The sequence below is a fragment of the Ranitomeya variabilis genome, chromosome 4 (assembly GCF_051348905.1).
Source record: "Ranitomeya variabilis isolate aRanVar5 chromosome 4, aRanVar5.hap1, whole genome shotgun sequence".
Lineage (NCBI taxonomy): Eukaryota > Metazoa > Chordata > Amphibia > Anura > Dendrobatidae > Ranitomeya > Ranitomeya variabilis.
In genome coordinates this window covers 745061545-745082791 of record NC_135235.1, presented here as the reverse complement: position 1 = coordinate 745082791, position 21247 = coordinate 745061545, and the positions used below count along the sequence as shown (strand labels likewise).

Genomic DNA, 21247 nt, shown 5'->3' with positions numbered 1-21247 from the left:
GCAAATTTCTATAGAAGATTCATTAAAAACTTTTCAAAATTAATCTTACCAATTACTTCATTCACAAAGAAAACCAGAATGTTTTTTTGGTCTCCTAAGGCACAAATGGCGTTTGACAAACTAAAGACACTTTTTAGTTTCACACCATTACTTGTCCATCCAAACCCTGAGCTGCCGGTTGTTGATAAAGTAGACGTCTCAGACTCTGTGGTGGGAGCCGTTTTATCACAGCGAGTTGGAGACAAAATGCAGCTTCATCCATGTGCATTTCTTTCTCATACCATGTCAGCTGCAGAAAAGAACTATGACATTGGAAATAAGGAACGGTTAGCCATTAAAGTTGCCTTCTCCGAATGGAGACATCTTTTGGAAGGGACCAATCATCCAGTGATTGTTCTTACTGACCTCAAAAATTTTGAATTTATCTGTACAGCTAAGAGGTTGTCTGCAAGACAAGAACGTTGGGACTTATTTTTCTCCAGGTTTAATTTTATAATTTCTTATCGGCCTGGTTCAAGAAATGGCAAGGCTGATGCTCTGTCCAGGATTTTTGTTGAACCTGGACCACAGGAGAGGTCTAGCACTGACTGTATCATTCTACGTCCAAAAACTTTTTTGGGGAATTTGTGATGAAAATTAAAGAGGGACACCAAACTGACTTCTTTCTTAACCATCCTTCTAAAGACATTGATCTTTCCTTTAAGGTGGGATTTTGGATGCAGAACCACCAAATATATGTCCCCAAATCTGCTCGACTTGAAGTCCTCAAACGTGTCCATGATTCTAAACTTGTAGGACACCCTGGAGTAATGAAAACGCAAGAACGTCTACTTTGTTCTTTTTGGTGGCCTAATTGTAGGAAGGATGCGAGAAAATATATTTCTTCCTGTTTAGCATGTGCACAGAACAAAACGCCACGATCTTCTCATCTAAGACTTTTACCAACCTCTTCCAGTTCCATCTAGGCCTTGGGGATCAATCTTAATGGATTTTATCGTGGACTTTCCTCCTTCAAAAGAAATGATTGTTATCTTTGTTGTGGTGGATTGGCTCACAAAGATGTCCTATTTTATTCCGACTAAAGGAATTCCTACCGCTGAACAAACTGCAGAATTAGTGGTCAAAGGTATTCAGACTACATGGAATTCCTCACAATGTCGTTTCTGATAGAGATGTTCAATTTAGATCCAGATTTTGGAAAACCTTCTGTACACACACAATTCAATGGACAGACTGAAAAAACTAACCAAACCCTTGAACAATACCTGTGCTATATGTGTTATATTTCTTACCTACAGGATGACTGGGTGGATTATCTACCAATAGCAGAATTTGCATATAATAACTAGAAACACATTTCTACATCCCAAAGCCCATTTTTTTGCTAACTATGGCTTGCATCTGGTATTTATTCCTAATCTTCCATTCAATACCTCAGTTCCTGCTGTTACAAACAGACTTACAGAGTTGCAGAAAGCTCAAGAAGAACTAACATGTTAGGGCATCTTAGGTTAGACTATGGGTTGAACTAGATGGACTTAAAGTCTTCCTTCAACCTTAATAACTATGTAACTGAGATGTTACAAAAGACCCAAGAAGATTATAAAGAAACAGCAGATAGACGTCACAAAGTCCCTCCTACCTTTCAGGTCTGCGACAAAGTTTGGCTTTATACCAAAAACCTGAAGACAAACGTACCATCTTCTAAATTAGGTAAAAAATTCATAGGACCTTTTCAAATTTCTGCACAAATTAACCCAGTTGCTTTCCGTTTAAAACTTCCCAGCAGCCTGAAAATTCACCCTGTGTTGCATATGTCCTTGCTCAAGATATTCAATGAGAACTCTTTTACAGAAAAAACTCAGCCACCTCCTCCACCAGAAAAAGTCCATGGTGAAAAAGAATACATCGTTGTTGACATTTTGGACTCAATAAAATTTAGAGGGATACTACAATATTTGGTACAATGGAGGGGTTATGGACCAGAAGATAATTCATGGGAGCCAGAGGGCAACCCATGCATCCAGGCTTACAAGAGCTTTTCATCTGAGACACCAAGAGAAGTCAGTGCCTGGGATGTCCAGAGGCCATCCTGGAATGAGGGGAGTACTGTCACGATTCGAACCTAGCAGTTAATCTGCACCAGTTGGCACCTTTTCCTTCTGAGCTATTTAGCTCGCTGGACAGTCCCGTGCTTATCCAAATACTTGAACCTATGTTGTTGCTGATGTCTCCTCCCTGAGTTTCCTGTTGGTTATCACCCTGAGTTCCTCATTGGTTCATTCTGACTGAGAACCCTATTTAAAACTTGGCCTGATTATTGAGCTACCTGCTTTTAGTCAAGCTTCCTTCCACCTGCTATTCCTTCAAATGACACTGCTGCTCCTAGTAAACGACCTCTGGCTTCCTTGATTATGATTCCTGCTTGTAATGTTCTTGTACTGGCATGCTCCTGCACTGTCACTTTTCTAACCAGCCTTCACAATATAGCCCATGGTTGCGCTGGTGGAAATGCTGCACTAAATTCACAGGGTCACTTAGTTCATTGTGTAAGAGTCAAATTAGCCAATCTGTTATTACCAGAGTTAAGTTGTTACCCGGTTTTGAGTAGGTTATTACCGGACCCTACATCTAAATCCTTTCCTGACCTGCCTACATATTTCTTGTTGACATCAAAACGGTTTGGCTTCTCATTTGACTGTTCTTCCAGGACCGGTACGGCCGCTAGACATTCAACATATAATTACAGTAAAATCTATGACTTCTCTGCATTTAGTGGTTACTACTCACCTGGGTCACATGTAGGAATCTCCTCTTTACACCGCTCATCACCCCTCACATATGTCTCTGCAGTATTAATATGGGTCAAATTTTCACCCTGAAACAAATTTTGTAAAAGTCACCAACAGATGGAGAAGTTACATCTATGATCAGCTCTAATCCTGCCATCTCCACCGTTCTCATTACACAAGTATAAAACATATAATACTGGTGGATAAAACAAGACTGAGCACAAGACCTTAACAGCCGTCTACACATCATAGGGGAGATCTCATGACACCTTCTCTCCATCTACCTGATGATCCTGAGGAACATTGGGATCTTCCTGTTTACAGTTCTGTGGAAGAAGAGGACGGGGACATCTCTCTGGTGTTGTCCTCTTACTGGATAGATCTGGAGGAAACACATACAGGGACTGAATTCATTCTTTACATACAGATAATTATAGGCCGTGTGTACTTAGTTCTGTCTATTACCTAATGACGTGAGGGACTGGGGAATCTCCATCATGACGTCCTTGTACAGATCTTTGTGTCCTTCTAAATACTCCCACTCCTCCATGGAGAAATAGACGGAGACATCCTGACACCTTATAGGAACCTGACACATACAATGATACCGTCATCCCCCCGATCCCTTCATAACATTACAGTATAATGTCCCAGCATTCCCAGCAGTGTCACCTCTCCAGTCAGCAGCTCAATCATCTTGTAGAGAAGTTCTAGGATCTTCTGGTCATTGATGACCTCATGTTTCAGGGGGTGAGGTGGAGGCCCCATGATTGGGCTCAGGGGTCTTCCCCATCTCTCAGACACAGGGTCCTGACAGCGCTCACTAGAGGTCTTCTTCACTACTGTGTAATCCTGGTTATGGAGAGACACATTAATAAATCTCACTACAGACATTTCCAGAGTCCTCACCTCTCCAGTTCTGTCCATCTGTTATTCCCATAGATAATGATGTTGTAAAAAGAAGCCATGACATATCTGGAGAACTCTTGCAGGCGGTGCCATTGATGACGAGAGGCTGCCATATGCTGCCCAGCCAAAATCAAGTGGAACCAAAGTATGCTGGAAGGTTTGCAGCTATTCCTTTAATTTTGTACTTTAAAATAAAATTGCATTATATCGCCAGTAGTAGCCTTCTTTAAAGCCGTATCCGAACCTTAGTGTTACAAAACTTGGCAATACTCTCCTATCCCTTGCTGAGAATTGAGGAGTCCCTATCTGCATTAGGAAAAGCCAAATATTTTTCCTCACTTGATTTAGCCAGTGGCTACTGATAAGTCCCGGTGGCTGAGTAGGACGGCCAGAAAACAGCTTTTGTTCTCCCTATGGGCCTGTTTGAGTTCAACCGGCTACCCTTCGGACAGACGAATGCACTGGGAACCTTACAGCGGTTGATAGGAAGATGCTTTGAACTTTGAAGCCCCTTTGATCTGTCTGGATGACATAATTTATTCCTCCACGTTTGAAGAATATCTTCACCAGCTGGAGCAAGTGCTGGAGCGGCTTCAAAGACAAGGATTAAAAATAAAGCCCCGGAAGTGTCATCTATTTAAGCGGGAAATTGAATACCTGAGACACACCATGTCTAGTGAGGGAATTTACCCCACCGCAGAGAAGGTGGCTGCAGTACTGAAGTGGCCCACGCCTACTGACCTGGTAGAACTGTGAGCGTTCCTAGTGCTAGCCGTATGCAACCGGTTCATAGGGGACTTTGCCAAGATTGCAGTACCACAAAATGAGTTGTTGCGGGGCACGGCTGGAAACGTCAACCCATTCACTGGGGACCATGACAAGAGGAAGCATTTCAGGCATTAAAGATGACATTGACAGATGTCCCAATCTTGGCCTACCCTGCCTGTTTAGGGGCCTGTTGGTACATGGGAGGCTCAATGGGCTTTAATAGACTACATGAGGCAGAGACTTGCCGCCTAGCGAGAAAACTCGGTGACCTCCGGTAGGGCCAGAGCTTTGAGTGAGAACTCACGTGGTGACTCCCAAGACTGGGCGCACTACTTTTGTGAAAAGGACACTAACGTTAACTAGTGAAAGACTTTCTTGTTTATTCTAAAACTTTTGTATTCCCTCTACTGTAAAACTGCAGAGCTACTAACACTTATTGTTTAAAAGTTACTGCTGTATATAAATAGCATTATATCAACCCTTGGCTGTTTCTGCCTCTTGCTCTCTGCTTGTTGCATCCAGACACCTGCATTACAATGTAATTTGATGTCATCAGAATCTCTCACCTCTCCAGTAAGCTGGAAGAGGATATGTAGGGTGAGCTGTAATATCCTCTCTGCCGTCTTGTCTCTATCCATATCCATCCTTCAAGGGTCAAAGCAGATTTTGTAGTAGATGTCAACGTAAAAGATAAAATTTCTCAGGAACCTGAATAGAAAGAAGGTGAGCTTATGTACAATCATACAAAATACTATGACCTCCCCCCCCAACAAATTACTGGGTTGGTGCTGCTAGTTGAGAGCAATAACCTAAAATGTGGAGTTCAGACTGTAACACCATTACAGGCGCCTCTACATGGTCTTCCCTCTCCCTCCATGCAGCGACACCGGCATATTGACCGCCCCAGCCATGCGGCGTGGTCCCCGGCGTGTTGCCCGTTTCCTGGCCTGTGTGTGCACCGTACCTCCCAGTGCATGCTCCCGTGCTCTTAAGGGGGCAGCGTTCGCACATAGTAAAACGCCTCCAGCCAATAGCTGGGAGGCATTTAGTTTAACCCTTTCATGACCGGAGCTTTTTTCGGTTTTGCATTTTTGTTTTTCGCTCCCCTTCTTCGCAGAGCCATAACTTTTTTATTTTTCCGTCAATATGGCCAAGTGAGGGCTTATTTTTTGCGGGACGAGTTGTACTTTTGAACGACACCATTGGTTTTACCATGTCTTGTACTAGAAAACGGGAAAACAATTCCAAGTTCGGTGAAATTGCAAAAAAAAAGTGCAATGCAAAAAAAAGTGCAATCCCACACTTTTTTTTTTTTGGTTTGTTTTTTTGCTAGGTTCACTAAATGCTAAAACTGACCTTCCATTATGATTTTCCAGCTCATTACGAGTTCATAGACACCAAACATGTCTAGGTTCTTTTTTTATCTAAGTGGTGAAAACAAATTACAAACTTTGCTAAAAAAAACAAACAAAAAACAATGCAACATTTTCTGACACCTGTAGTGTCTCCATTTTTCGTGATCTGGGGTTGTGTTAGGGCTTATTTTTTGCACGCCGAGGTGACGGTTTTAATGATAACATTTTGGTGCAGGTACGTTCTTTTGATTGCCCATTATTGCATTTTAATGCAATGTCATGGCAACCAAAAAAATTTAATTCTGGCGTTTTGATGTTTTTTCCCGCTAAGCCGTTTAGCGATCAGGTTAATCCTTTTTTTAATATTGATAGATCGGGCGATTATGAACGCGGCAATACCAAAAATGTGTATGATTGATTTTTTGTTGTTGTTTTATTTGGGGCAATAGGGGGGTGATTTGAACTTTTATATTGTTTTTATTTTTTTTTATATTTTTAACACTATTTTTCTTTAACTTTTGGCATGCTTCAGTAGTCTCCATGGGAGGCTAGAAGCTGACATAACTCTAAGGGGTATGTGCACACGTAGAATGGTCCTCTGCAGATTTTTCCGCAGTGGATTTGAAAAATCCGCAGGGCAAAAACACTGCGTTTTTCCTGCGGATTAACCGCGTTTTTTGTGCGGATTCCACTGCGGTTTTACACCTGCGGTTTTCTATTATGGAGCAGGTGTAAAACCGCTGCGGATTCCGCACAAAGAATTGACATGCTCCGGAATGTAAACCGCTGCGTTTCCGCACGTTTTTTTCCGCAGCATGGGCACAGCGTTTTCGGTTTCCCATAGGTTTACATTGTACTGTAAACTCATGGGAAACTGCTGCGGATCAGCAGCAAAATCCACATCGTGTGCACATAGCCTATCGGCTCTGCTACATAGAGGCGATGCTCAGATCGCCTCTATGTAGCAGAATTACAGACTTGCTATGAGCGCAGACCATCGGGTGGCGCTCAAGCAATCTGGTACCAAAAACCATAAAGGTGTCAAGGAGACCTCTGGTTGTCATGCCGACCGTGACCCGTGATCACGTGACGCAGGTCACCGGTGTGCGTATTTCCAGCTAGACGGCCGGAAGGGCATGATAAATGCCGATGTCAGAAATTAACAGTGGCTTTTAACTAGTTAATAGCCGCGGGTCACCAACGGTGCCCACATCAAAGCGGGGGATAGTGACATTGGCGTATGTCCGATGTCAGAAAGGGGTGGGTTAAAAGTACACCTGCAAGATGGATTCCAACCAATAGCTGGGAGCTATGTCGGACTGGGTGCCAAGGGCCCACCAGTATCATTGACTTTGGGGGGCCCACATTGCACATACATGCAAATACTACACTTCCCTGGTTCACAAATCTACCTATGCTTCTATATAAAAGTAAACTGGGTAGTTTGGTTAATGAGTGATGATTTTGTTTTTTTCTGTACAGAGTAAATCAAGTGAATTATGCCAAGCACTGACCATAGTGGGGTTGGGGGCCCATATCTAGACTAGGGCCCACCAGGGGATTCCCCTGTTCCCCTATGAGCCAGTCCAAGCCTGGCAGGGAGGCATCTTGTTTAAAAGGAACCCTCCCCTATAGAGTGGTGTCAAGCACTACAGGGAATCATTAGTGAGTGAAGTAGCCTCCTAGTGAAGTTGTGAGGTCTCCTGGTACTGATGTGACCAGTGTGCTGACCCTGTAGTACCTGGTCATTGTGCGACCAGTCCTGAATCTAAAGTCCCTGATCCTGGTGCGGCCAGTTCCTGGACCTTGTCACCTGATCCGTGTGCGGCCAGTCCCTGAATCAACATCTAAGACTTGTGTGTCAATGTGTGAAAATTATTAATATTTATTTATATAGCACCATTAATTCCATGGTGCTGTACATGAGAAAGGGGTTACATACAGGGTTATAAATATCATTTACAGTAAACAGGTTTACAGTGAGAGGACCCTGTCCTTGCGGACTTACATTCTATGGGATAGTGGGGAAGAGACAGAAGGTAGGGGTGAGGCGGCGGCGGCTCTGGCGGTGGTGAGGCGGCGGCTCGGTTATTGTAGGCTGTAGGCTTTCCTGAAGAGATGGGTTTTTAGGTTCCGTCTGAAGGATCCGAGGGTGGTGGATAATCGGACATGTTGAGGCATGGAATTCCAGAGGATGGGGGATATTCGGGAGAAATCTTGGAGGCGATTGTGTGAGGAACGAATAAGTGTGGAGGAGAGTAGGAGGTCTTGGGATGAACGAAGATTACGTGAGGGAAGATAGTGGGAGATTAGTTCAGAGATATAGGGAGGGGACAGGTTGTGGATGGCTTTGTAGATCAGTGTTAGTAGTTTGAACTGGATTCGTTGGGGGATTGGGAGCCACTGGAGGGATTTGCAGAGGGGAGAAGCAGGGGAGTAGCGAGGAGAGAGGTGGATTAGGCGGGCAGCAGAGTTGAGGACAGACTGGAGTGGAGTGGTGCAAGAGAGTTAGCGGGGAGGCCACAGAGGAGGGTGTTGCAGTAATCGAGGCGGGAGATGATGAGAGCATGCACAAGAGTTTTGGTATAGATTGTGGGCTGAGGAAGGAACGGATTCTGGCAATATTTTTGAGTTGGAGGCGACAGGAGGTGGCAAGAGCTTGGACGTGACGTTTGAAGGACAGGGCAGAGTCAAGAGTTACCCCAAGGCAGCGGATTTCAGGAGCAGGAGAGAGCGTGATGCCGTTTACCATAATAGATAGATTGGGTAGGGGGGATACGTGAGGTGGGGGAAAGATGAATTCGGTTTTGTCTACAGTGAGTTTTAGGAAGCGAGAGGTGAAGAAGGAGGATATGGCTGACAGACACTTCGAGATTCTGGACAGCAGGGAGGTGACATTTGGGCCAGAGATGTAGATCTGAGTGTCATCTGCATACAGGTGGTACTGGAAGCCATGGGACTTTATGAGTTGTCTTAGGCCAAGGGTATAGATGGAAAAAAGTAGGGGTCCTAGGACAGAGCCTTGAGGGACTCCAACAGAGAGAGGGCGGGATGAGGAGGTAGTGTGGGAGTGGGAAACGCTAAATGTGCGGTTGGATAGGTATGAGGCAATCCAGGACAGGGCGAGGTCTTTGATGCCAAGGGGAGAAAGAATCTGTAGCAGTAGGCAGCGATCGACTGTGTCGAAGGCAGAGGACAGGTCAAGAAGGAAGAGGATGGAGAACTGTCTGTTAGCTTTGGCTGTGACTAGGTCTGAGTAATATCTGAGTACCCCGTATATCCGGACTGCTACAAACAGTCTCCGAATTAGTGCGTAATACAGACATCAAGTATCGTTCTCGTTTCAGTTGGGATCACAAAAAAGGTTAACTCCTTCCCGACATCGGACGTACTATACCGTCCGATGTCTGGTCCCCTGCTTTGATGTGCGCTCCGGCGGTGAGCGCACATCAAAGTCGCGACATGTCAGCTGTTTTTTACAGCTGACATGTGCGCGCAATAGCGGCGGGTGAAATCGCGATCACCCGCCGCTATTAACTAGTTAAATGCCGCTGTCAAACGCAGACAGCGGCATTTAACTACCGCATCCGGCCGGGCGGCCGGAAATGAGCGCATCGCCGACCCCCGTCACATGATCGGGTGTCGGCGATGCTTGTATATTGTAGCCATAGAGGTCCTTGAGACCTCTATGGTTACTGATCGCCGGTGGCTGTGAGCGCCCCCCTGTGGCACACCTGCAATTCTGCTATATAGCAGCGATCTGATGATCGCTGTTATGTAGCAGAGCCGATCGGGCTGTGCCTGCTTCTAGCCTCCCATGGAGGCTATTGAAGCATGGCAAAAGTTAAAAAAAAGTTAAAAAAAGTGAAAAAAATAAAAAAAATATAAAAGTTTAAATCACCCCCCTTTCGCCCCAATCAAAATAAATCAATTAAAAAAAAAATCAAATCTACATATATTTGGTATCGCCGCGTTCAGAATCGCCCGATCTATCAATAAAAAAAAGCATTAACCTGATCGCAAAACGGCGTAACGAGAAAAAAAATCGAAACGCCAGAATTACGTTTTTTTGGTCGCCGCGACATTGCATTAAAATGCAATAACGGGCGATCAAAAGAACGTATCTGCACCGAAATGCTATTATTAAAAACACCAGCTCGGCACGCAAAAAATAAGCCCTCACCTGACCCCAGATCACGAAAAATGGAGACGCTACGGGTATCGGAAAATGGCGCAATTTTATTTTATTTTTTTTTTGCAAAGTTTGGAATTTTTTTTCACCACTTAGGTAAAAAATAACCTAGACATGTTTGGTGTCTATGAACTCGTACTGACCTGGGAATCATAATGGCAGGTCAGTTTTATCATTTAGTGAACCTAGCAAAAAAAAACCAAGTGTGGGATTGCACTTTTTTTGCAATTTCACCGCACTTGGAATTTTTTTCCCGTTTTCTAGTACACGCCATGGTAAAACCAATGGTGTCATTCAAAAGTACAACTCGTCCCGCAAAAAATAAGCCCTCACATGGCCAAATTGACGGAAAAATAAAAAAGTTATGGCTCTGGGAAGGAGGGGAGCGAAAAACGAAAACGGAAAAACGAAAAATCCCACGGTCATGAAGGGGTTAAAATTGAATATAGAGTAAGGAGATATTGTATAATACAATTCAATACACTGCCTATTGGTTTCTGCTGGAAATCCAAAGACAAAGAGGGACAAACTATGTATAGCCGCCACAGCAAAATTCTTGTCTTGCCCTTAACTGCACCCACAGCCATTTACCATTTTTTCCTACCCTGGCCAGAGATGTCAGAAGGAGGCATGATGGCAGTCAGGGACATTCAGCAGACTGCCCAGGACGACAGGACATAGACCCAAATCTGGGACTGTTCTGCTGGATTCGGGATGGTTGGGTCCTATGGATTTATTCTTTGTTCATTCCTTCATAGTTGTAGCAGCCAGAACTTTTTCGTTTTTACACATAAGGTTCACTATATGACGTCTTGCTTTATTAGTGAGACGAGCTGTAGTTTATTGTTTTTTTAAAGGCCATTGTTCCAAACACAACCTGCAACGTTTAGGTTTTCACGCACTGAAATATGTGGAAATGTTTCAGTGTTTTAACCACATACTGTAAATTGACATGTTAGAGTTGAAAATTTTGGCTTGGGCACAAAATGGATAAAAAAAAACTGCAATAAATCATTATTCTAATTGTTCTTTATTATTTTATGGGGAAAAAAATCTCTGACTTTAATTTCAGCTCTAGAATGCAGGTACATAGGAATACACTGGTATATAGGAATGTATCTCTATGCACCAGCACAGGAAGTTGTGTGTTTGATCACCAGGGCCCAGACGGGAAGAAAGGTGAAGAATGAGTTAATTACAGCACAGAGATGTCGGCGGCCTTCCCCCAGAGTCAGAGAAGGAACTAGTGAGCACTGAACACAGTGAGCTGGAGAGGAGGCGACTTACAGGCACAGAGTGAGAGTCGGGAGGTGGCCCTGAACACCCGGGACAGCTCCACCAAATTGGGACTGTCCTGCCAGATGGCTGGAAGCAATGAATAATGGGGAGCCTGTGGCACCGACCTCCACCAGCAGAGCCGCACTCCACATAGAGAATAATGGAGCCTCCAGCACCGACCTCCACCCGCAGAGCCGCACTCCACATAGAGAATAATGGAGCCTCCAGCACCGACCTCCACCCGCAGAGCCGCACTCCACATAGAGAATAATGGAGCCTCCAGCACCGACCTCCACCAGCAGAGCCGCACTCCACATAGAGAATAATGGAGCCTCCAGCACCGACCTCCACCCGCAGAGCCGCACTCCACATAGAGAATAATGGAGCCTCCAGCACCGACCTCCACCCGCAGAGCCGCACTCCACATAGAGAATAATGGAGCCTCCAGCACCGACCTCCACACGCAGAGCCACACTCCACATATAGAATAATGGAGCCTCCAGCACCGACCTCCACCCGCACAGCCGCACTCCACATAGAGAATAATGGAGCCTCCAGCACCGACCTCCACCCGCAGAGCCGCACTCCACATATAGAATAATGGAGCCTCCAGCACCGACCTCCACCCGCAGAGCCACACTCCACATAGAGAATAATGGGGCCTCCAGCACCGACCTCCACCCGCAGAGCCGCACTCCACATATAGAATAATGGAGCCTCCAGCACCGACCTCCACCCGCAGAGCCACACTCCACATAGAGAATAATGGGGCCTCCAGCACCGACCTCCACCCGCAGAGCCGCACTCCACATAGAGAATAATGGAGCCTCCAGCACCGACCTCCACCCGCACTCCACATAAAGAATAATGGAGCCTCCAGCACCGACCTCCACCCGCAGAGCCGCACTCCACATAGAGAATAATGGAGCCTCCAGCACCGACCTCCACCCGCAGAGCCGCACTCCACATAGAGAATAATGGAGCCTCCAGCACCGACCTCCACCCGCAGAGCCGCACTCCACATAGAGAATAATGGAGCCTCCAGCACCGACCTCCACCCGCAGAGCCGCACTCCACATAGAGAATAATGGAGCCTCCAGCACCGACCTCCACCCGCAGAGCCGCACTCCACATAGAGAATAATGGAGTAATGGAGCCTCCAGCACCGACCTCCACCCGCAGAGCTGCACTCCACATAGAGAATAATGGAACCTCCAGCACCGACCTCCACCCGCAGAGCCGCACTCCACATAGAGAATAATGGAGCCTCCAGCACCGACCTCCACCCGCACTCCACATAGAGAATAATGGAGCCTCCAGCACCGACCTCCACCTGCAGAGCCGCACTCCACATAGAGAATAATGGAGCCTCCAGCACCGACCTCCACCCGCAGAGCCGCACTCCACATAGAGAATAATGGAGCCTCCAGCACCGACCTCCACCCGCAGAGACGCACTCCACATAGAGAACAATGGAGCCTCCAGCACCGACCTCCACCTGCAGAGCCGCACACTCCACATAGAGAATAATGGAACCTCCAGCACCGACCTCCACCCGCAGAGCCGCACTCCACAATAGAGAATAATGGAGCCTCCAGCACCGACCTCCACCCGCACTCCACATAGAGAATAATGGAGCCTCCAGCACCGACCTCCACCTGCAGAGCCGCACTCTACATAGAGAATAATGGAGCCACCAGCACCGACCTCCACCCGCAGAGACGCACTCCACATAGAGAATAATGGGACCTCCAGCACCGACCTCCACCCGCACTCCACATAGAGAATAATGGAGCCTCCAGCACCGACTTCCACCCGCAGAGCCGCACTCCACATAGAGAATAATGGAGCCTCCAGCACCGACCTCCACCCGCAGAGCCGCACTCCACATAGAGAATAATGGAGCCACCAGCACCGACCTCCACCCGCAGAGACGCACTCCACATAGAGAATAATGGGACCTCCAGCACTGACCTCCACCCGCACTCCACATAGAGAATAATGGAGCCTCCAGCACCGACTTCCACCCGCAGAGCCGCACTCCACATAGAGAATAATGGAGCCTCCAGCACCGACCTCCACCCGCAGAGCCGCACTCCACATAGAGAATAATGGAGCCACCAGCACCGACCTCCACCCGCAGAGCCACACTCCACATAGAGAATAATGGAGCCTCCAGCACCGACCTCCACCCGCAGAGCCGCACTCTACATAGAGAATAATGGAGCCACCAGCACCGACCTCCAATCACAGAGCCACACTCAACATAGAGAATAATGGAGCCTCCAGCACCGACCTCCACCCGCAGAGCCGCACTCTACATAGAGAATAATGGAGCCACCAGCACCGACCTCCAATCACAGAGCCACACTCCACATAGAGAATAATGGGGCCTCCAGCACTGACCTCCACCCGCAGAGCCGCACTCCACATAGAGAATAATGGAGCCTCCAGCACCGACCTCCACCCGCAGAGCCACACTCCACATAGAGAATAAGCCGGATTACTCACCGGTAATGCTCTTTTAATGAGTCCACGACAGCACCCCACATGAGAGAGAGGGATCCGCCCATAGGAACAGGAAACCTACAGAATAAAAGGAGGCGGTCCCCTCTCCTCCTCAGTTTAGTTTACAGAGTATAAAAAGGGAACCTCAAAAGCTTTAGTATTAATTCTTATTCAGCAAAATATCTTAAAAACTCTATACAACCATTATTTGTGAATCTAAAGAAAGAGCTGTGCATAATCAGGGAGGGTTGTAAATGGGTGCTGTCGTGGACTCTTTAAAAGAGCATTACCGGTGAGTAATCCGGCTTTTTACCCTTCGCCACGACAGCACCCCACATGAGAGACTTTCAGAGAGTCATTATTCGGGTGGGATTACTGTACTAAGAACAGCTCTACCAAAGGCCAAATCAGAAGATGAAGATAGATCAAGTCTATAATGGTTGTAAAAGGTAGAAGGTGTAGACCAAGTTGCGGCCTTACATATTAAATGGATCGGGACATCCGCTTGTTCCGCCCAGGAGGAAGCCATGGCTCGTGTCGAGTGTGCTTTAATACCCTCTGGAGGAATCTCGCCTTTTGATGTATAGGCCAAGCAGATAGCATCTCTGATCCATCGAGATATGGTAGCTCTCGTGACCCCATGTCCTTTCTTGTGGCCCTGAAAGGAGATAAACAGAGCCCTACTCTCCCTCCATGTCTGACACCTTTCTATATAAGTCAGGATGGCTCTTCTGACATCTAAGGTGTGGAACTTATGTTGTTCAGGGGTTACAGGAGAATCAAAGAAGGAAGGGAGAAATATTTCCTGTGACCTGTGGTAGGTGGATGCTACCTTAGGGAGGTATGAGGGGTCTGGTTTTAGGACTATCCGATCATGGAATATCAGTAAGAAGGGTGGGTCTACTGATAGGGCCTGGATGTCGCTAACACGTCTGGCTGAGGTCAGGGCTACCAAGAGGGCTACTTTATATGTGAGGACATTTAGAGGTATAGAATCTAGAGGCTCAAATGGGGAGCTGGTTAAGGCCTCTAGCACTAGATTTAAATCCCACGGAGGTAGACGGGGAATATGTACCGGGTTACTTCGTTCACAAGATTTAATGAATCTGGAGACCCATCTATCAGCGGCTATATTATATCCATATAGGGCTCCTAACGCTGATATCTGGACTCTTAAGGTGTTTACTGATAGTCCTAATTCTCTACCTTTTTGTAGGAACTCTAGAATAGGTGTTATCGGAACGTGTTTAGTGAACGGTATTGTATGAAAGTTTAAGAATTTTTTCCATACCATGCTATATATCAGGGTGGTAGATCTTTTCCTACTTAGTAGCAGGGTTTTCACTAGTTGTTCTGAAAAACCCCTTGAGCTTAGTAACTGCCGCTCAAGTTCCACGCCGTCAAGTGAAGCCCTTTCACTTGCGGGTGGAAAAACGGCCCCTGGAACAGTAGTTCCCTGTCCAATGGAAGAATCCATGGCTCGCATAGACACATGCTCTGGAGGCAGGAGAACCACGGCCTCTTTGGCCAGAAGGGTGCGATGAGGATCACCCTTGCCCGTTCCCTCCTGATCACTAGCGGAACTAGAGACATTGGAGGAAAGGCGTAAGCCAGTTTGAAGTTCCAAGGATGGTGTAGGGAGTCCAGTATGTCTGGATGATCCAAGGAGTTCAGGGAAGCGAATCTTTCTACCTGTCTGTTGCCTCTTGTGGCAAATAGATCTATCTGAGGCACTCCCCATGCTTTTGTTATCAGTCGGAACACGGTTCTGTTTAAGGACCATTCTCCCTGGCGCAGCCTGTTTCGACTGAGGTAGTCCGCTTTGGTATTCTCTACTCCTCTGATGTGTAGGGCTGTTAGAGATGCCAGATGAATCTCTGCGAACTGGAAGATCTCCCCTGCGATGGTCATCAGACTTCCTGACCGTGTACCGCCCTGACGGTTTACATAGGCCACTGTGGTGGAGTTGTCTGAGAAAACTCTTACATCTGCTCCTTGAATCTGTGGAAGAAAATAATTTAAGGCTTTCCCTACTGCTGTTAATTCTTTCCAATTTGAAGAACATGATGATTCTGCCTGATTCCAGGTATCCTGGACTACATCATTTTCCATATGTGCACCCCATCCCGTAGGGCTGGCGTCGGTAGTAATTATTTTGGATGGATCTACTATCCAAGGTACGCCTCCTGAAAGGTGTCCCATATCTAGCCACCAGGATAGAGATTCTACGACATCTCTAGAGAGAGTTAGTTTACTCTCTAGGTGTCCTTTCCGTCCCTGGGCTGACAGTACTTCGTACTGTAATTGGCGGGTATGGAATTGAGCCCATGGTACAGCCGGGATACATGAGGACAATGACCCTAATAAGGACATAGCCTTTCTCAGTGTCATGTAGGGGTTTCTTATTGCTTCTAACACATTTGACTGTATAGTCATTCTCTTTGAATGTGGGAGGAAGCTCTTTTGACTTACGGAGTCCAGCTGGATCCCTAGAAACATTTGAGTAGTGTCTGGCTTCAATCTGGACTTTTCGAAGTTGATAATCCAACCCAAGTCTTGCAGGGATGAGATTGTGTTAGACAACCGCAATTTACATTGAGCCACAGAATTGCCTATCACTAAAAAGTCATCCAAGTATGGTATTATTAAAGTGTCCCGTTGGCGTAGATGAGCCATCACTTCTAACATCACTTTTGTAAAGATGCGGGGGGCCATAGAAAGCCCAAATGGCATTGCTACATATTGAAAGTGACGAACCTGTCCCTCCAGGATGACCGCTACTCTTAGATACTGCTGGTGTTCGGCATGTATGGGAAGGTGATAGTAAGCATCTTTTAGGTCTATCCCGGCCATGACACACCTAGGGAACAAAAGCTTGATGGTAGAACTAATGGATTCCATTTTGAAAGTGTGGTTACGCAAAAAGGAATTTAGTTTTTTGAGGTTTATGATGGTTCGAAATGAACCATCTGGCTTATTGATCAAAAATAAAGGGGAATAGAACCCCCTCCCTTCTTGATCTCGTGGAACCTTTATCAGTACTTTTTTAGATAGAAGCGACAGGATCTCTGATTCTAGAGCTTCTTGTTGTTGCTGACCTTTCGGAGATGTTACAATAAAAGAATCCCAAGGGATTCTATCAAATTCTAATTTTAATCCGTTTTCAACAATGTCCAGAATCCAAAGACTAGATGTTATCAGCTTCCATTTAGAAAAGAAATATTTCAATCTACCGCCTACTTCATAATTAACGGTACTTGTTACGTTTTTGGTTATAGGATCCCGAAAACAGAGCACCTCTTTGTTTTGGATCCTTTGTCTCCCAGCGCTCCCTTTGTTCAGTAGGTTTGTTTCTGGTAAAGGGGCGTCTCCTGAAAGCTCTCCTGTAAGAGGGAAGGTACTGGTTAGGGAAGCCTTTCTTCCGCTCTCCTGCCTTATTTAAGAGCTCGTCCAGAGTTTTCCCAAATAGGAACTCACCCTGGCAGGGAATCGCACAAAGTTTTGCTTTGGCCTGTGCGTCCCCTTTCCAATTTTTCAACCAGAGTGCTCGCCGGGCTGTGTTTACTAGGCCGGCTGACCTGGCTGTTAGGTGTAGCGAATCCACCGACGCATCTGCTAGAAATGCTACTGCATCTTTCATTAGAGGGATTTTCGACAGAATTTTATTTCTCGAAGCTCCACCTCTAATTTGTTCCTCCAGCTGCTCTGTCCATACTAGCAGTGACCTTGCAGTGCAGGTGCTAGAGATGGCTGGTCTGAATGCCCCCGTATTAGCCTCCCATGACCTCTTAAGTAAGGCTTCTGCCTTTCGGTCTAACGGATCAGTTAAAGTCCATGAGTCCTCCACAGGCAAGACCGACTGTTTAGAAGTTGAAGCCACTGCCGCATCAACCTTTGGTATCTTTTGCCAGGAACTAAGTTCTTCATCACTGAAGGGGTAGCGTCTTTTAGCAGAGGATGGTAAGAATCCTCTCGTGTGTTGTTTCTCCCACTCTTTTTTAACCAGCTCCTTAATTGTGGGTATGGCGGGGAAGGACCTTCGTTTTCTTTGTCCTAACCCCGCAAACATGATGTCCTGCGCTGACTTCTTTCCCTTCTCATCTGGGCACCCCATCGTGCTCCTGACGGCTTTAATTAAACTGTCTACACTACTATTTGGTAGACAAAGGCCTCCTTCATATTCCGATGAACTTGGCTGGGACTCCTCTTCATCAGAGGATTTTTGTACTACCTCTGACTCCGAGCTTACTGGAGATCGGGACCTGCTAGGCTGACGGGTACTGGTGCTACTCGTATGCGCCAAACCCTGCATCTCTTCACGTATTATGGCTCTAACGTCAGACGGAGTCATTACGTTTTCTTCCCGTAAGGTCAATATGATGCACTCTGCACAGAATCTCTTTGTGTATGAGTCCGGGAGGGGTTGTAAGCATAAGGCACATTCTTTATGTTTGGATTTATGTGTCCTTTTCTTAGTCTAGAGGAAGGGGATACAGGAGGAACATATATCAGCATATGGGAAGAGACTCTTTTAAAAACTCACCCAGTGAAGCTGACAGGTTCCGGTTCTGGAGGCGGATTCTCTGAAGAAACATCCTACTGTTTGGTGGCAGATCGCTTAACCTGGGATCGATCTCCACTTTTAGTGCTGCTCCTGGCGCTTGTCTCCTTACTGGGAGACCGCTCTGTTGCAGGCAAGTGCGCTACATCGGCCGGTGAAGCCATACTTACACACACCGGCCGACGCTAGTGCCGCACTTTTAAATCTGGCCCCGAATCTCCTGCCTCCCCGGACCCAACCCGGAAGTGTTCCAGCGACTTCCGGGTTAGACGCGCCGCTCCTCCTTACCATGCGGCGGCTGCTGGATAAGAAGCCGGCCGCTGAGCGCGCGCGTCCTCATGGAGCCGGGCGGACCAGCGGCACCGAACCCGGACCATGGCGACGATCAGACGAGGGGGGAGGCTGCAAACAGTGGCTCCCCCGACGCTGCCTCTGGTACCGCAGCCCCTGCCGTTCCCACGGAGACCGACGCAGGCGGGTGCATGGCCCCAGGAATCCTTGACTGTAGGTACTTCGGGTTCCCCATAGAAACAGGAAACCTAAACTGAGGAGGAGAGGGGACCGCCTCCTTTTATTCTGTAGGTTTCCTGTTCCTATGGGCGGATCCCTCTCTCTCATGTGGGGTGCTGTCGTGGCGAAGGGTAAAAATGGAGCCTCCAGCACCGACCTCCACCCGCAGAGCCGCACTCCACATAGAGAATAATGGAGCCTCCAGCACCGACCTCCACCCGCAGAGCCGCACTCCACATAGAGAATAATGGGGCCTCCAGCTCCGACCTCCACCCACAGAGCCGCACTCCACATAGAGAATAATGGAGCCTCCAGCACCGACCTCCACCCGCAGAGCCGCACTCCACATAGAGAATAATGGGGCCTCCAGCACCGACCTCCACCCGCACTCCACATAGAGAATAATGGAGCCTCCAGCACAGACCTCCACCCGCAGAGCCGCACTCCACATAGAGAATAATGGAGCCTCCAGCACCGACTTCCACCCGCAGAGCCGCACTCCACATAGAGAATAATGGAGCCTCCAGCACCGACCTCCACCCGCAGAGCCGCACTCCACATAGAGAATAATGGAGCCACCAGCACTGACCTCCAATCACAGAGCCACACTCCACATAGAGAATAATGGGGCCTCCAGCACTGACCTCCACCCGCAGAGCCGCACTCCACATAGAGAATAATGGAGCCTCCAGCACCGACCTCCACCCGCAGAGCCGCACTCCACATAGAGAATAATGGAGCCTCCAGCACCGACCTCCATCCGCAGAGCCGCACTCCACATAGAGAATAATGGAGCCTCCAGCACCGACCTCCAACCGCAGAGCCGCACTCCACATAGAGAATAATGGAGCCTCCAGCACCGACCTCCACCCGCAGAGCCGCACTCCACATAGAATAATGGAGCCTCCAGCACCGACCTCCACCCGCAGAGCCGCACTCCACATAGAGAATAATGGAGCCTCCAGCACCGACCTCCACCCGCAGAGCCGCACTCCACATAGAATAATGGAGCCTCCAGCACCGACCTCCACCCGCAGAGCCGCACTCCACATAGAATAATGGAGCCTCCAGCACCGACCTCCACCCGCAGAGCCGCACTCCACATAGAGAATAATGGGGCCTCCAGCACCGACCTCCACCCGCAGAGCCGCACTCCACATAGAGAATAATGGGGCCTCCAGCACCGACCTCCACCCGCAGAGCCGCACTCCACATAGAATAATGGAGCCTCCAGCACCGACCTCCACCCGCAGAGCCGCACTCCACATAGAGAATAATGGAGCCTCCAGTACTTACCTGCACCCGCAGAGCTGCACACCAAATATATAGCTGTTCTGTGCGTACAGGACCTGTGATGAGGTCACAGGAGGGGAGGAGTCAAGGGTCACATGATGGGAGGAAAAGTAGTTGGAATTAGAGAAGATATATTGCTTTAACACAAATACACAATCTAATATATAAGTGTGTGTGTGTGTGTGAGTGTGTGATTGACATCTGCACCGTCGCAGCTACAGCCACAAAATTTTGCACAGTCACACGTCTGGACCCTGAGAGCGTCATAGGCTATGTTGTGAGGAAAAATTTTAACCCTGTGCGTTCCAATTCACCAAACAATTTTGCCCCTATCTACATAATGGGGAAAAAGTGAAAGGAAAAGTGTTGGAGGCGAATTGACAGCTGCCAGATGTGAACAAGCGATGATGCCAAAGAGTGTATACTGTACAGTTGCTAAGGTGGGGCCCTGACATGGGATACTCACCACACACAGGTATATGAACACACACAAAATGCGCCACACTCTACCTCGTGCTTGAACACATATCACCCTCAGCACACATTTCACCGCACATACACCAACCTCGCCACATAAAAGTCGAAACACAAAAGTCGCCGCTCAAAACTCGCCACGCGCAAAACTCGCCACATGCAAAATTCGCCACACGTGCAAAACTTGCACACGCGGAAAAATTGCCACATGCACAAAAGTTGCAACACATGCAAAAGTTGCCTCACACAAAACTTGCACATACTCAAAACACACCACACATAAAAACTCGCCATGCGCAAAACTCGCCACGCGCAAAACTCGCCATGCGCAAAACTTGCTGCACACAACTTGCTACACTAACCTGTCACATGCAACTCGACACACAAAAAGTCGCTACATGCATGTCGCCACACGCAACTCAACACACATAACTTGACACATTAAAACTCACCCTAAAACACACACAAGTCTGGTATTATCCTTCAAAAATAAAAATCTGATTAATAAGCAGACAAACTACAAGAGCAACAACTGTACCATATAGGAAATACGGCAGCTGTCAGTCACATGACCTGTCTATTATGTGTATGTGTGAGCTAATATATA

The 21247-nt window shown here is 47.3% G+C and overlaps 1 protein-coding gene across 1 annotated transcript in view; it reads right to left on the bottom strand.

Annotated features, from left to right (window-relative positions):
• LOC143768080 (uncharacterized) overlaps window positions 1-20220 on the bottom strand; it is a 35094-nt gene extending 14874 nt beyond the window's left edge. The window contains exons 1-6 of the mRNA XM_077256769.1: window positions 20170-20220; window positions 5036-5177; window positions 3465-3644; window positions 3258-3381; window positions 3077-3174; window positions 2791-2878 (exon numbers count right to left, since the gene is read on the bottom strand). Of these exons, the coding sequence (XP_077112884.1) occupies window positions 2791-2878; window positions 3077-3174; window positions 3258-3381; window positions 3465-3644; window positions 5036-5113 (568 nt within the window). The 5' untranslated portion in view covers window positions 5114-5177; window positions 20170-20220. The remainder of the gene's footprint in view (window positions 1-2790; window positions 2879-3076; window positions 3175-3257; window positions 3382-3464; window positions 3645-5035; window positions 5178-20169) is intronic.
• Window positions 20221-21247: the final 1027 nt, after the last annotated feature.